Source organism: Mus musculus, chromosome 2, assembly GCF_000001635.26.
Source record: "Mus musculus strain C57BL/6J chromosome 2, GRCm38.p6 C57BL/6J".
NCBI lineage: Eukaryota > Metazoa > Chordata > Mammalia > Rodentia > Muridae > Mus > Mus musculus.
This window is the reverse complement of record NC_000068.7, coordinates 121,058,693-121,076,175: the sequence shown is the minus strand read 5'-3', so window position 1 is coordinate 121,076,175 and position 17,483 is coordinate 121,058,693. Positions and strand designations below refer to the sequence as shown.

The 17,483-nt window shown below is 43.1% G+C and overlaps 1 protein-coding gene across 2 annotated transcripts in view; it reads left to right on the top strand.

The window, feature by feature from the left end:
- Tgm5 (transglutaminase 5) overlaps window positions 1-17,483 on the top strand; it is a 39,731-nt gene that overhangs the window by 9,666 nt on the left and 12,582 nt on the right. Inside the window, exons 4-6 of one of the 2 annotated variants that reach the window (NM_028799.3) lie at window positions 955-1,073; window positions 4,560-4,688; window positions 5,267-5,444. In NM_028799.3, the coding sequence (NP_083075.1) occupies window positions 955-1,073; window positions 4,560-4,688; window positions 5,267-5,444 (426 nt within the window). Of the gene's footprint in view, window positions 1-954; window positions 1,074-4,559; window positions 4,689-5,266; window positions 5,452-17,483 lie in introns of both variants that reach the window. The other variant, NM_001362724.1, reaches the window with a different exon arrangement.

The window sequence follows — 17,483 nt, the reverse complement described above, 5'->3', positions numbered from 1 at the left end:
GCCCAGCCATTATCTATTTTTAAGTTAATTTGGACTTTTTCATTTTAAAGGTAATAAATGTGCGCTATTTTGAATATCTGAGGAAAGAAGCAAGTGGTAAAAGTGAGAGGAACTGAGAAAAAGAAAAGAGAGAAAAGAAAAAAGAAAGAAAAGAAAGGGGAGGGAGGGGAAGGAAGAAAGATAAAGGGGAGATATAGATATAGATTATAGATTTAGATGGAGAGAGAGGGGAGAGAAAGATGGGGGGGAAAGTCTACATAATCTAAGATAGTCTCCTAGCTCCATTTTCTCAGTGGAAGCCTTGTTACTGTTCTCTGTGAAGCCTTATAGAACTATCTTATGCTTAAATATGTGCAAGTTTGTACACATCTGTAGCTTGAGGCCAGGACCACATAGTGAGTTTCATACCAGACTTGGCTACAGAACGAGACCCTGTCAAACAACAACAATAGCAGCAAAACCAAACACACACACACACACACACACACACACACACACACACACACACACACACACACACACACTTTTGGCCTCCGAGACTGGGCTTCAGAGGTGAACATGGGAACATAGGGTCTGTCTGAGTGACAGGAGACCTCATGCATGGCTTCTCTCCTGAGCTTGTATCCATGCCCTAGAGAGAACAAACATTGGGATAGAGGCAGGAAGCAGGTACAATCATGATCAACAGCTGCCACATCACTGGGCCAGGGATGTTTGGCTGGGAAGATCCACCCTACAGTTCAGGGACACTTCTGACTTCATTCATGAATGTCCGACTGTTCACCACACTAGTCCAAAGCTTGGACAGAACCCACCTCAGCAGGGATCCTTCCTGTACCAGCTTCCCTCAGAACAGCCCCAGTCGCCCTCTCCAGAGAGCAGATTCTATGGGACTGTTTGGAAAGGAATGCACAAGGTGGCTTCTACTTTGTGTCTTCTCACTTTGATTCCCAGCGGATTCAGTGTATCTGGAGAGTGAGCCCCAGAGGCAGGAGTATGTTGTGAACGATTATGGCTTCATCTACCAAGGGAGCAAGAGTTGGATCCGCCCATGCCCCTGGAACTATGGGCAGGTGAGTCTCAGACCACATAAGTCCCAAACTCATAGGGAAAGGGATCCAGAACAGGGCAAACTGATTGTGCTAACTAAAGAGCACGTTTGAGAAGCACCTCGGGTTGCTAGAGAAGCAGCCAAAAGAGGAAGGAAAGAGGGCTCTTTGCTAGTCACATCTACTTGACTAGGATTTAAGGGAGGAGCAGCTACGGGGCAGTAGAGGGTGGTGGAAGCGGGGCGCAATCATAATGGAAATGATCGCATCTGACATTTGTGCCTTACACTGAGTTTGCTGTGGGGTCTCACCTCTTACTCTGTCACTTTATCCTGACAACACTGCTGCTGAACCCAGTATCAAACAGTATTACACATATGCAGTCTGTATGTGCCTGGACATCTGTACCAGAAACAGGGCTGGTGAACAATCTTCAATGATGCCATGCCAATGCCTGTTTGTTTGTTTGTTTGCTTGCTTGCTTGCTTATTTGTTTTGACAATAGGCTTTTTCATTATAAGGAATACATAATTGTTAAAACACAAGAGAGGAAGAAAGAAAGAAAGAAAGAAAGAAAGAAAGAAAGAAAGAAAGAAAGAAAGAAAGAAAGAAAGAAAGAAAGAAAGAGAGAAAGAAAGAAAAGGAAGAGAGAAAGAAAGAAGGAGAGAGAGAAAGAAAGAAAGGAAGAAAGAAAGGAAGGAAAAGAAAGGAAGGAGGAAGGGGGGAGGGAGGGAGGGAGGGAGCGAGAGAGCAAACTTTGCAAACCTGGTTACCATGGTGAAGCCTGTATTACCAGTGACTGAGAAGCTGAGGCAGGAGGATTTCTAGTTGGAGGCTAGCCTATGATGCATAGAAAAGTCCTTTCTGAAAAACAGGGGGCTGAGGGTGTGGCTCATTTGGTACTTACCTGACATGCACAAAGCCCTGAGTTTGATCCCCAGTACCACATAAACAGGGTGTGGTGGTGCACCCCTGTAATCCTAGAACTCAGGATGGAGACGCATGAGGATCTTAAGTTTAAGGCCATCCTTGGGTACATCACCTAAGCCACAGAGTTCCTGTGTGGAAAACAAAACCAAACAAACAAATGAAAAACAAAACAAAACCTCTGTGAAGAAATATTACAAAATGAACATCTAGAACATGAAGGTCACTGTGAGTCTTGCTACCAGCTTGGGTCCGCTTCACTTTGTTTTCTACATGTAGTCTCGTGACCTCATATGCAAAACAGCTGAACTCATCACAGAGCTTGACAACTCTTGTCTGTCTAAACACTTACCTCCTGTTTGACCTTTAGTCCCAGCAGGTGCTCCAGGAAGACCAAGGTCAGGGAGGGAAGAAGCTGCTCTAAGCTGAGCCCCAGTTCTGGGTGTATGGAGGGAGCAGAGGGAGCCTTTGGCCTTTCAGAAGAGGTGACAGCTGGGACAATATGGAGGTCTTCATGGAGCCCTGGATCACTTGGATAAAGGCTCCTCACCATGTCTTGCCCAAAATAGAACTCTCAATACATGACTGTTAGGTTCATTCACAGCCAAGGTAGCTGCAGCCAAGGGAAGATGTAGCAGTCTCAACTGGTCCCAAATCCTCACTCAGTGTGGGCATCTAAGGGTGTTGTCATCAATGAGAGGCAGGTTTTGGAGCTCTGGCTTTCTCCCTTTCTGTTTTTCTTCTTCATCAAGCAAATACTGAATAATCTGCTCAGTACTGGTTTGGACCGTGAGTGTTAGAGTGGAAATAAAGGCAGCACGGAGGGATTTGTGAACAGTTACTTATCACACAGTGGGATTGTGAGACTGAGAGACAGGGACAGCATGTTCTGGGGACCAGGAACACTCAGGGGAATCTCTTCGTTTGACAAGAGATTCTGAAGACGCTTCCTGGGAGGGAAGATGCTGTGCTTGAGCTCAGTTAGTCAAGCAAAGGACAAGGGGAGGCATGTGCAAGGATGGAAAGGCCAGAGGGCTTCATCTTGGCAAAGATTACAAGGGATTTGGTCTAGCTGGAGCAAAAATGGCAGGGGTGGGAGTCTGTCAAGGTCAAAGGCTGGAGAAGTAGAAGGGAGCCTGTTGTATAATAGGACTGCTGGAGAGATAGGAACAAAGATCTACTCATTCCAGGTAGGGAACCCATGACAGACTAAAGTATAGATATCATCGAAGTCTAACTTACTAAACCAAAGAGTTTTATTGGGGGTCACTTATGAGTGATGACATACTTAGAGGAGCAGAAATGACTCAAATACAGTTGTATCACCAAAATCCCATCCCAGCATGGGTGACAGCTCACAAGAGTGGGAACCTGAAACACACTGCATGGCCTGCAGGCAGATGGACAGGTTGGAGAGTGTCTTTCCAGATAGGCTTGTTGGTTTGAGCCTCTTCTAGGCAGTTTGGCAGAAATGATTTGTCTCTTTCTAGGACTCAGCTTGTCTGAGAGTGTGTATCAGCAGTCCTTACTGCTTCTACAGGCTTGGGGAGGGAGGGACCTAGAGAATCTCTTCAGTTTCAGGAACTTCCTGAAGCCTTTGCGTTATTAACTTTCTGAGCTTCTCTGCAGGATGGAATGTTTCACCTCCCCTTTAACAGTCTGTGTCACAACAAACTTTGCCTTACGGTGGAAGGTTTAAGGTTTTAATCTCAGAGGAAACTGCTTCACAACAGAGCCAGATCTAAGGGACTTGAAGGACACCTCAAGGAGGTTTTGACCTTGATTCTTTAAATTATAAGACCTTTTAAACATTGTAAACTAGAGAAGTGATTTCCCTAAAGAAGGTAGGCAATGGAAGCCTATTTGTACTTATTGACCAGGATTCCACAAGAGTAAGTGCATTTGTTTATTATAGTCATTTGACAAAGATATGTGGGGTACTATGTACCGAGCTCCATGCCAGGTGGAGCTGAGTGTTGTAAAGAGATCTTGTACTGACAGAGCAAACACTAAGGCAGGAAAGATAGGCCTCAACTACCTTGTATAATTGAGTTTGACAACCAGAGGAGACACGCCCATGGGGGGCGTGTACAGTGTTCCAGAACTCACCTGTGATTGGTAAGTCCAGAACCGAGAGGTGTGAGCCAAGGCAGCTTGGTTCTCTCCCTTCAGTAGGCTGCCAATAATAAGCTGGGTTGTTAAGTGTGGAAGAAAAGGGACTGCTTTCGTAAGAGCACCTAAGGGCCCTCAGGAATGTGGAGATGGAGAGGGAAGAGGCAAAAATAGACTTTCCAATGAGGCAAATTCATTGGGGGGGGGGAACCTCGGTAGCAACAGTTACTTAAAATGAGTCATGAGACATTTGGCTCTCAGGACATATATGCCAAGTGGGTTATGCTACCATAGCTTTGAAACCATGCACCTTCCTGGGAAGCTGATCATAGCCGTTTTGTTTGACAACTACCTTGCAATTGGGTTTTATTCTACTCTGCCCTGGGGATCTGAATGGTGTAGATTGTCTATTTCTTTATTTGTCCACACACGGCAAGCATGTGACGCCCCCTTTCTCCCTATCCCCTGCAGTTTGAAGAGAATATCATAGATATCTGCTTGGAGCTGCTAGAGAAGAGCCTGAACTTCCAGGTTGACCCATCCACAGACTGTGCCCTTCGGGGAAGCCCTGTCTACACCAGCAGAGTTGTGTGTGCCATGGTGAGGCCCCTGGTGTGCCGTGCCTAGGGAAGAAGGGAGCTGTGTAAAGGGACCTCTGCCTTCTCATGGCTATACCTGCAACAGGAGAATGAGGAGTCAAAAGACAGGGGCCCTCTGAGAATGGGACTGACAGCTGACTGTGGGAAATGAGTTAGCTCAACTAAACCCTGGGATAGCTGTTATGGGCTGTTGTCTCTACTAATGGCAAATTACAAAATTACATGGTTTTGGACAGAAGCTGAGTGTCACTGAGTTTGAGAATTATCTCGGTGCTTCTAGATTTCCTTGGTTCAAATGTGTTTTTAGAGCGTTCAAAGCCAAGCTCCTGCTTTATAGAAAATTGAAATAGGATAATGAATTCAGACGTGTTTAAGTCAGAAGAGCTTGCCTCCCACTTTCGACTCTCTCCAGCAGGTCTGGAAAGTCCCCGGTAAAGTAAGGCCAAAGGTCTTTTCTGTGTCTCAGGCTGGCGGTCCTTCCTATCAGCACCACCACCACCACCACCACCACCACTCCCACATCACATCCTGTGGAGGGATTAGTTGTTTCTAATGCTTCTCTATATGGCTTCTCCTTAGATAAACAGCAATGATGACAACGGAGTGCTCAATGGCAACTGGAGTGAGAATTATGTGGACGGCATCAACCCCGCGGAATGGACTGGCAGCGTGGCCATCCTTAAGCAGTGGCATGCCACAGGCTGCCAACCAGTGCGCTATGGGCAATGCTGGGTCTTTGCTGCTGTCATGTGCACAGGTAGGAGGTGAGACGGGCCCCAGGGGAAACTAGAGAAGCTAGCTGTGTAGGAGCCCTCGGAACCACTCTTGTCTCAGTCTCCCGTTTCCCACCAGGGACTTTTGGAAGGCAGCTGTTTCCTGCAAAAATGTCTCATCACTGAGCTCACCCGTTTGGACTTATTTCAGACAGTGGTTCTGAAGTAGAAATCACACACTTCAAGACTCATCACCCTCCCCTCTGAGCTCATGCAGCCCAACAAACATTCCCATAAGAATGGGAATGAGATGAAATGATAATTGATTCCATAGCCCAAAGACAAAATTATGTTGTTTCTGGCTTAAATGAATACATGGACACAGGAGGGAGATGAGCATCCGACCTTAGGGCTGGAAAGAGGCCACCCAAGTAGAATGACTGAGACTCTGGAGTTGCCCCAAGCTCAAAGGGAAGGAATTAGGAGTCTGACTCAGCACAGGGAGTTCGATGACAAGGGGAAATGGAAGATGAATTTTTAGCAAGGAACTGGAGATCACATCGACAGAGGAGAAGCTAAAAGAATAAGTGTGCAGAAGGGAGACAGAAGGGCACAGGTTTGTGTGTGGCAAGATGGCAACGTAGAAATAGATGGGGAGGGAATTTTAAAAGAAGCGACATCTGGAAATGTGTCCCATGCAGGAGGTGGCGAGAGGAGCCTCCTGCCTTACCCAGGCCTCTCTCCTTCTTGTGGTCCCCACCCTCACTCTGCCCACTCTCATTGTCTTGTTAATGCAAGCCCATGTCCCTGAGTTGGTCTCAGTCATCATTCCTGCTAACTAGGGAGAGGGACCATGTCAGGTTTTCACTCACAGGACGCTAGGAGGAGGAAGGGAATCCAGAGCTGCAGTAACTTGGTGTTTATTGAAGGTTTAGGCCTTTTACATAGAAATTCCCCGTGACAGCCACGTAATGCCAGACCAGACTTGGGACAGAGTGTGCCGGCCAGGGAGGCTGCTGAATGTGCACCAGGCCTCAGTCCTAGGGCATGAGGGGATCTCTTTTGACACTGACAGAGTGTGACAGCCTCATCAGAGTAGGCCGCTGCTGCGGCCCTTAGCTAGTGTCTGCCTCTTCTGCTGCTGCAGATCCTGATGGATGCTCTGATGGCCCAGTGATAAGACATAAATAATCCAACAGCTTTGATGGATGCTCTGATGGCCCAGTGATAAGACATAAATAATCCAACAGCTTTGATGTCAAAAGATGAGTTTAGGGTGATGTGGGAATATGAATCACCCAGAAGGCAGATGCAAGTCTGCCTGGGCAGAAAACTGGGCAGGGTGACTCAAATCTCCAATCCCAACACTCAGGATGATGCAGGAGGAGATCATTGTCTATTCAAGTACAGCCTGGGCTATATAAGGAGTTCTAGGCCAGCCTGGCTTACAGACAGAATGAGCTCCACACACACACCACACACGCAATGGAAGGGCAGAATGGATCTTGTGTAAGATAAAAGGGAAAACTTCCAGTGTGGAAAAACTGAGTTTGTGCGTAGAGAAGAGAGCTGGGTTTGGGAGGGGCTGTCTGGAATAAGTGATGAACGAGATGGAAACAGTGGATGGAGGTTACACAATGACAGCAGGGCAATTAAAGTGTCTATGAGGATCTTGGCCTTCCAGTGACCTTGCCAACAAAGAGTTGGCAATAATCAAATGTGTCCACTCCAGCTATAGACTGGCCAGCTTTCCCTTACAGGGTTACCTTGTCATATGTCAGTAAATATATTAGCCCCCAAGGCTAATCTACTCACCCAACAACACACAGTGGAGTCCTTCTGTGCTAGATACTGTATTCCAGCTATTCTTGGACACAAAGATGGAAAAGACCCAGACACTGTGGTTCCTCACCAAAGTAAAAGATAAGGGTTTATTTAGCCAAAGTAATTATGCCAATGTAGCTGCCAACTCATGTCTTAGGCAATTATTATTTGTTCCATAACTGTTATAATGATGATGGGCATTTTAACAGAGTGCCAAGTACTGTGTTAAAACCTTAGCAAAGGAGAGTAACAGTAAAGTATGTGTACTCCAGAGACAGACTCCTTGGGCTTTCTGCAGTCCCTTTATCCATAGAAAGCACATTCCAAGACCCTCCAAACAAGCCTGTAACCCTGCTAGTACCAAAGCCTATTTATATCTACTCTGTGTTTTCTCATACATATACACCTATGATAAAGTTTAGTTTATTAATTAGGCACAGCAAGAAATCAGTAACAATAACTGAAGTAACTCAGGATAGTTATAACATTACCCTATAATAAATTTGTCAGCATTATTACTCTTGAACTTTGGGCAATTATTAAATAAAATGAGGGCTACTTGAGCCCAGAACTGCAGTAGCATGGCAGAGATCTGATAGCTCAGGTGACTAGCAGGCAGGTGGTGTACACAGCAAGGACTCTCTGGACAGAGAGATGAATCGTGTTGTTGGGAGGACAGCTGAGAGGTCATCATGCTGCTCAAAACAATGCAGGATTTAAAAGCCAAGAAATGTTTATTTCTGCAATTTCCATTTAATACTATCATCCTGTGGCTGACTGGGGGGTAACTGAAACCACAGAAGTTGATATATATGAATCATGAGTATAAATACTAACACTGCTACCAACTATCTAAGAAACTTCAGGTAAGCCACTTGTGCCTCAGCCTCCTAAGATATTTGGTGAGGAAATGAAGCTTTAGGCTTGTTCTCCATAGAAGGGGTTTCATGTTATTTTAGAAATTAGTTATACAAATTATCATGTGAGAGGCCCAGAATGCTTCATCCATTGCATCTCGACTTTCCACTGACTGCTGCTGTTTATTTATTCATTTTAAATTGTATTTGTATATATTTGATGCACAATATATGGTCTGTCCTTAACCATTTTCGCTCTCCTCACCTCTCCTGGTTTTCCTGCCACCACTTTCCTCTTCTGCAATGGTCAACCTTCTGTTTTCCTGTTGTGTGTGTGTTTGTGTGTGTGTGTGTGTGTGTGTGTGTGTGTGTGTGTGTGTGTGTGTGTTGTGTGTTGTGTGTTGTGTGTGTGCATGCACATTCAGGCATCTGTATTAATTTCTATGTGTAAGAAGAGAAAGCTAAGAGAAACCATACAATATTTGTCTTTCTGGGGCTACTTTATTTTCAACTCTGTCCATTTGCCCAAAAGTGACACTTTCTTTATCTGCCAAGCATTATTGAAAGGACTTGTGTGAGTTGACACAGGAACAATGTCTTGCTAGAGTGAGTGTTCAGTATTAGCTAAGGGTGTCTTGGTTGATTCCCTAGATGATTTTATGGTTCTTTCATCCTCTCCATGCACCAGACAGATGGAGTGGAAAAAACTCATCTCCCCTTCCAGTCTGCTTTCAATGTAGGCCACGGTCTAACTCACAGGCTGCACTGCCCAGCAGCTGCCATTTGCCTAGCACCTGCTGTGCTTCCTACTCACGTGGGACACCTTTCATTGTTTCTGATCCTGTGACATAGATAGCATCTCAGCTGTCTCGAAGATGAAGCTTACTGAGACCACGTGACTTTTAAATTGTCAGACATACATTCTTTTGTTTTGCTTGAGACAGGGTGTCTCTGTGTAACTCAGGCTGTCCTGGAACAGGCTTCCTATGTACACCAGGCTGGCCTCGAACTCAAGGAGACATGCTTGTCTCTGCCTCTCAGGTGCTGGGATTAAAGGTGTATTCTATCATGTTAGGTCTTTTAAAAAGTACAATCTTAAGCTGGGAGTGTAGCTCCCTGACAGAATCTTAGTTTTGCATGCTTGTAGCCCTAACTTAATGGACAGTACAACCCAAAAGAGTGTCCTCTCCCCTCTACAGCCCCCCCCCACTGTTGTCTTTTTGCCTATCAAAGATAATGACTTTAATTGCCTGTAGAAAAATCACAAAAGGAGGCTTTGTATTTAACAAAGGTATTGATGGGTTTGGTTTTTTTTTTTCCTGCAAGTTTCCTTTGGCATCCATTTGTAGGTGGTTGCTTGGTAATTAGAGAGAAATTCCTGACCCTCCCTCTGTGCTCAGGGCCAGTTTCCAGGGAGCTCTAGAGCACTGGGCTCTTTCCTTTATGGCTTCAATTCTAGAAAAAAACTGGAGACCTTGAGTGGGGTCTGAGAAGTAGCCTAGATGCCTTGCACTATAGTAGGGGACCAGAGGGACCAGAGACAGTGGAGTTCTGCTGTCTGAAAATGCCCCCCAGAAGTCAGATAGCTCTATGGTTGCATACACAGGACATACCTTGAACAGGCAGATGTAGACAAAGAACATTCATCCATGGCTGCTTAGGATGGAGGACCACAGAGTAACCAGGAATGTCTGCTCGTGAGTAGACATATTTTGTTTTATGCTGTTATTGTTGCTTTTGGGACTCACTCTGTAGCTCAGGGATTCCTCACACTCATCCTCTTCCTCCTTCCTCAGCCTCCCAAGTGCTGGTCTTACATCCATGCCACTATGCCTAGCTTCAGCAGGCTCTATTTTTGAAGTGATAATGAAAATGTCCTAGCATTAAATAGTTTGAATTGTTGCACAATTCATCCAAATAGCACAAACCAATGAATTGTACATTTGACAAAGGTAAACTGTAGGATATGAGTTAAGAAAGTTGCTTGATATTAAAAAGAATGAATTTATGAAATTCCTAGCCAAATGAATGGACCTGGAGGGCATCATCCTGAGTGAGGTAACACATTCACAAAGGAACTCACACAATATGTACTCACTGATAAGTGGATATTAGCCCAAAACCTAGGATACCCAAGATATAAGATACAATTTGCTAAACACATAAAACTCAAGAAGAATGAAGACTGAAGTGTGGACACTATGCCCCTCCTTAGAATTGGGAATAAAACACCCATGGAAGGAGTTACAGAGACAAAGTTTGGAGCTGAGATGAAAGGATGGACCATGTAGAGACTGCCATATCCAGGGATCCACCCCATAATCAGCATCCAAACGCTGACACCATTGCATACACTAGCAAGATTTTATCAAAAGGACCCAGATGTAGCTGTCTCTTGTGAGACTATGCCGGGGCCTAGCAAACACAGAAGTGGATGCTCACAGTCAGCTAATGGATGGATCACAGGGCTCCCAATGGAGGAGCTAGAGAAAGTACCCAAGGAGCTAAAGGGATCTGCAACCCTATAGGTGGAACAACATTATGAACTAACCAGTACCCTGGAGCTCTTGACTCTAGCTGCATATGTATCAAAAGATGGCCTAGTAGGCCATCACTGGAAAGAGAGGCCCATTGGACACGCAAACTTTATATGCCCCAGTACAGGGGAACACCAGGGCCAAAAAGGGGGAGTGGGTGGGTAGGGGAGTAGGGGTGGGTGGGTATGGGGGACTTTTGGTATAGCATTGGAAATGTAAATGAGCTAAATACCTAATAAAAAATGGAAAAAAAAGATAAATCACAAATGGAGGTGATAATATAAATAAAGATTATGTAGATGATTATATGAATTAAAAAAAAAAAAAGAAGAAAGTTGCTTGAGGAAAATCCAGGCATCCTGGAAATAGGCTTGCCTGCTTTATTCCATACCAATATGAGCTTGGGGTAGTGGGGAAGCAGTGGTCCCGGGCATAAAGACACTAAGAGGCAACTGGTCTGAGGGGTTTATCCTTTCCTATATAAAATGAAGCTCTCAGCCTCAGATGCCACAGTGAGAACACCAGGCAGGAACCAATGTGAGAGATGTGGGCTGAGGACTCTCCAACCATAGCAACTACACTTGTGTGGTTTTCATTGACTGGATTCTACCTTGAAAATACTTGCAGTAGCGTGTTCTATTTTCAGTGTTTGAACCGCTCCCAGCTCCACACTGTTTAAGACACATTCTAACTTAACTGTGTAGTGGTCTCCACACAGTACCTCATCATCATTTCATGCTGGGGCCTGCCTGTGCCTTTAAGGAAATGGCATTGGGCGGATGCAGCATCGATGGAGGCTAAAGACTGACAATCCCTGGCCTCACAATATTATTATTTATGCTTTAATAAGCTATGGTTTCTTCCTCTGTAACCTTCTTACTATTTGTGCTTTAATAAGTGCTGGTTTCCTTTCTCTTTCACTCAAGGAGCTCTCACTGGCCAGGCAAGAGGCTTGGACTCAGTAACTCTTTGTGAACCAGAGAGAAAAGAAAGGAAAAGAATTAAAATTTTTTACACAGGCATATGAGCGCACACACACATGCACGCACACACACTGAGTGGGCCTGACCACCTGTGTCATCAACTCCACAAGTGTGCACACATACCTAAATACATACACATACACCTACACACATATGTATAGACAAACAGACATATATACATTTGGTGGGTGGGGCAGAGCTCCCCAAGCCACACACATACATTTGGTGGGTGAATGGGGCAGAGCCTCAGATGCCATACTTTCTTCCTTCTCTCTGGCCTTCTTAGACCTTCTTAGACAAAAGTTCTTAGAAAATTATCTCATAGATAAAATGTTACACAAAAGGGGAGTTACAGAAGGTTGACAGTTCAAAGCAGTGTTTTATTCTATAAGTTCAGTATAAGTTAAAAGCCACAGTTTCACGTGGCCTTGCTTTATCATAGTACACACTTGTGGCTTCATCCTTGGATCTGATCTAGAATGAATGTTTTTCCTTGATCACAGATTTGTCCCAAGCCTCATTCTCTCCTTAGTGCAATTTATAAAACCTCACTGCATTCCTTATTATGCAGCCTATACTTACTAATCTATGAGTAGTTGGGACATTCTATTCTTTTTTTTCTTTCCTTATTTGTTTATTTATTTTACTTGCCACAGTTGCCCTAAGCCCTGGAAAGGTCCTCACAATTTAAATTTTCTTGTGGTATTAAATAAATGTTGTAGTTAAAGGAGCATCCATACAGTAAAAAAGCTAAAAAACTTCAATTCCTTATAGAAAAAAAAATGATTCTAAGCTCTAGAAATTTTCAAGGTTTTTTTTTTAAGTAAGAAGGTAAAATGAGCACATAATCTTTTCTATTTTTATATGAGCATGCACTAAAATCCTGTTCTTTTTCTTGTGTTAATATAGTGAAGCCTTGTGACATTTAAACCAAAGCCAATCTTTTCTGTTCTTTTTCCTAACTTTATTATATCTTTCTGGCAAAACAACTGAAACCATCTCTTAAAACTTTCTTCCTAAAATTATTTGAATCAAATCAGTAATTTTATAAAATCATTAATTCATCTAAACAGCACTTATTCATGAAAGTTCATGCCAGGAGCCAATTTCAAAACAACCCCTGTTCTCATTCTTTTTATGGAATTCTGAATCTCCAAGAAGGAACCTTATCCACGGGCTTAGTGCTTCATTTCTTCCCGACCTCTCTTTGATCGTAGACTGGACTTGCACAATACCCTGGCTGGAACACTTACCTACTGTTATTTTCCATTGATTTATGAACACAGAAATTGTATGGAATGTGCCTTCATAGCATTGTTAGTTAACACATGACACTGATTTGGAAAGCTGTGTGGCATATAGCTTTACACAAGCACTAGCTGTCATAACTGGGATACTGTTCTATTCTTTGCATCTTGGGCTCCAGTTATTTGGCTGGGTCTTGTTTAAAGATCTCACCATCCATCTCCCAAAGTTCAATTCCATATCCTCCCTATTACTCTTCCCCCACCTTGTTTTCTTTCTCTGTTTCTTAAGTATTTAGGGTTGCAATTGGTCACATTCCCTACTTAACAGTATTGTCATAGTTGGTTGGTCTGCTTCCAGCCTCTCTTTTTAAAACCTTTTTCCTTTTATCCAATAACTCTCGCTGAGTTCCTACCCACAAAACATTTAAATATGTTTGATATGTACCACTGTAGTGGAAAGTGTTCTCACTAAAGTGAGATACAAAAGTGTATTATTATCAATATGAAATTATTTCTTAATTTTTTTTTAGATTTTATTTTATTTTATTTTATGTGTATGAGTGTTTTGCCTGTAGGTATGTTTGTGTACCATGGGCATGCCTTGTTCCTGCAGAAGTCAAAAAAGGGTGTCAGATTCCTTAAAACTGAACTATGATGGTGAAAAGCCTCCATGTGGGTGCTGAAAACTGAACCTAGATCCTCTTCAAGAGCAGCAGGTGTTCTTCACCACTGAGCTGTGTCTCCAGACCCCATCCATGAACAATTTTTATTCAATGTGGGTTTTGTGTCACATGTATTTTTTATCTTTAGAAATGACCTTTTCCTCTAACTTCTGGTTCCCTTCATTGTGTCCATGATTTCTCTGTCTTCTCGTAAGCATATGCATACTTTTTAAATTACTTTTTTAGACCTTTGGCTGCTAATCCCATCATCTATTGTTTCTGGATTTCTCTCTATTGATCCATTCTCTTCCTAGTTATAGGCTGTATCTTTCTATTTGCTTTGTAATTTTGAACAGACACTGGTCATTGAATTATGTTGTTTGCCAAGGTCCTGCTTGGCATTAGGGTGCCTGGGGGGAAGCAGGGAGGGTGGTGTCAGAGATCAGGGTCAAAGCTGATAGCTTCTGGCAATTTAACTCTTTCTTGCTTTTTGGGACCAAAAGATGTTGGCCTCTGGCAATTAACTCCTGCTGATTGGGGATGGGGGTGGGTGGGGAGTTAGTTACTTGGGTTTTTTTTTTTTTCTCTTTGACTCAAGAACCCCTTGCTGGCTGGGCAAGAAACTCAGAGTTCATTAAATCTTTATGAGCCAGAGAGAAAAAGAAAGGAAAAGAAAAGAAACAAAGAAAATCAGGCACACAGACAATACACATGCTGGATGAATCTGAAAGAAAGGGGCTCCACCACTCTTTATTACAGTTCTTAGTTGTTATACCTTCTCAGGACAGTTGATCACATGGTTTTAAAAGCAGTTTTATATTCCTTAAGTTCATAGTAAGTTTAAGGCAGTAATTCATGTCATGCATTACTAAGGCTTAACAAGCAGAATTGTTTACATGTCTTTAAAAATTAGACTAGTATCTGACTAAACATTCATTATCTGCAGATGGCCCACCATTTAGCTCCATAAGTTCATTATAAGTTTAAAACAATAATTCTTGTGTCATAAGTTAGCACAGTTTTGTCAAGAGACAAATCATCTGCCTTGTGTCTCATTATTTTGAAGCCTTGTATAGATAAACTAGTCCATCGTTTATCTTCTGTCTTTGAACCTATGATAAATTGCCCACTCCCAGTTTATGACCTTTGATTACCAGATAGTAACATTCCTATCCTAGAAGGAATGTTTTCCTCCATCATAAATTTGTTCCAAGCCTGCTTTCTTTTCCTAGTGCAATTAGCCCATAACACACGAAGGCTTACAGAGCTCTATTTGCAGCTTTCATTCTATAGTAGGCTTGAGATTACTTGTATCAATTTAGGAATTCTATAAAAATCATTACCAGGAATTACAAAAATCATCAATTCATCCACACAACACTACTACATGAAAGAACATCTTCATATTGATTCTTCAGGAAACATGCCCAGTAGCGTGGACTATGCCCAGGAATCATTAGGCTATGTAATAGTGACAGGAAATGCATATCAGCAGCAAGCAGCCATCCTGGGAAAAAGCCTGTGAGGACCCTGCATCTCAGAGCACACCCATGGCAGCCATGTAAATGGTGAGCCATCTCCAGAAAACTCACTCGCTTGCTATAGACTTTCCTAGATAGCTTCTGACAATTGTTGAACTGAATTTTTTTTTAATCCATTAAAGGCTTTTGCTGTGATAGACCATAAGGATTTTGCATATCAATTTGAGTCTTTGGAGACTTCCTTTTAGTTTTGTTTTGATGGTTTTAGAAACAGTCTTTATGTCTATTCTAGTTTGTGCTAGTAGGTCATGACTCTTCATGACCCTAAAGGATGCATGTAGCATGAGGCCTCCATTCTGTCACTTCACCTGGGCTTCTGGAACTTTGTTCCCACACTGAAGGGGCTCCACTGCAAAGCTTGGGAGAACTCCCTTCAGATCTGTCCCTCTTCTGTCCTATGCTACCCCACAAGCTCTAGGCACCTCACCTTTGCTTCCCAGAACTGTGAGCTCATCCCTCGAACGCCTGGGGGCTACTTTGGTCCATCCTCCCTGCCTTACAGCCTGGAAGCTGCTTGGAGGATTTGCCTGTTGGAATGTCTGATGTTTTCTCATGATTGAGTTAAATGATTGTCTTCAGGGAAGGAAGACCAAAAAGATAGAACACCGTTGCCATGCCATTCACTAAGGGACCGTGTCACTGAACAGTACTGTTTACCAGTTCTGGTGCTGACCTTGATACATGGCCATAGTGGTTTGCCTTTTGTATGTACAAGGTGGCAGGAGAAGGAGTACAACTTTTTCTGTACAATTTGTTTGCACAAGCCAGCATATGATATAGAACTACACATTAGGCCTGGTTATTGTGTCTTTTCTGTCTTATTTAATCTAGAATAGATTTGTTCCTGAATATGTTGAAAGCCCTAAGACATTCTCCTGTAATACCCAACTTTTGTATTCACCTGAGGGCTTCACTGTACTGTTGGTCATCTTGTGACTTTGTACTTTGCTTTGTCATCAGAAATTAAGTATCAAATTAAACATCTTGGTCTCAGGGCTGTTCCTTTTCTGGTACTTGTCATCAAATCTAGAGCTATATGCATGCTAAGCTCTACCTGAGCTACAGCTGTGTCAAGAAGAGGCAGCTACTTCTCAAGCAGACTTCTGATTTTCCCCATGCACAGGAGCCGGAGTTTCTGTCTGTCTGTACTGATCTAGATGACTGACTTCTGTGTGGACAGAGGGAACAGACATGAGTGTGCTCACCATGAAGGTGTCTCTTTTATTGCTCAACTCTATTCTTTTACATGGGCTGCCATTCTGTCTAACAATCCATGTTATGTGGGGTCCCACACTTTGTTTTCAGCCTCTTAGAAGGTGATGCCCTTAGGTTCATGCTTGCTTTCCCCATAAATAGTGTTCACCTGTATTTGCTGAATCTCAGAAGGAGCTCAATGGCCATGATTTAGTTTGAAATAGTCCATCTTCTTCCTATCAAAAAATAATTTGGGGGCTGGAGAGATAGCTCAGGGCTTAAGAGCATTTGATGCTCTTACAGAGTTTGATTCTCAGTCCCATGTGTTAAATCATAATCATCTTTAACTCCAATTCCAAGGAATCCAAAGTATTCTTCTGGCCTCCTTAGGGACCAGACACAGATGTGGTACATCTATGCACATACATACATGCAGTTAAACAATAAAACACATAAAAATTTAAATTAAATTCTTTTTAAATTAAATTATTAAATTTGAAAAAAATAATTTGGAAAGTTGGAGAAATGGTGCAGCAGTTAACAGTACCTACTGTGTAGCCCCAAAGGTCAGAGCGTGGCTCCCAGTGCCCACATTAGAAGTCGGATGTGTCCCATACATGCCTATAACCCATGATCTGAGCAAAAATTGAGAAAGGAGGGTCACAGGGGCTTGCTAGCTTCTGGCCTGGCTGAGAAATGTGATCCCCAGGCTCAGGAAGAGACCCTGCCTTGAAAAAATAAGCAGAGGGTGATGGAGGACACCCAACACTCTTTCTAGACTCTACCCATGTGTCCAGGCATGCATATGTACACTCAGACCTACATGCATATAGGCACATAACACACACACACAAGTAAACAAGAAAATAAAAATAGTCATCTGGTAGGGTGTGGCCCTAATGCAAGGATAGAAGGCTGAAGTAGTAACAACAACTGGATTACATGCCTTTACATTTAATTGATGCCATGAAGAGCTGAGCATGCTACAGTTTCAGTTACTAAAGAGGTAAACATGGGAGGATCGCTTACGCTCAATATTTAGAAGGCAGTTAGGTAACGGACTCCATGGTAATAAAGAAAGCAGTGGGACAAACGTATGAATTCCTTCCATTCCCATTGTCAGAGAAGGAGACTAGTTAGATGAAGACCTCGTGACAGTGTTATCTGCAAGGCCAAAGCAGTACAATCACTGTGGTTATAAAAGACAGATGACTATGTGAGGGAGGGGTTGGGAGCAA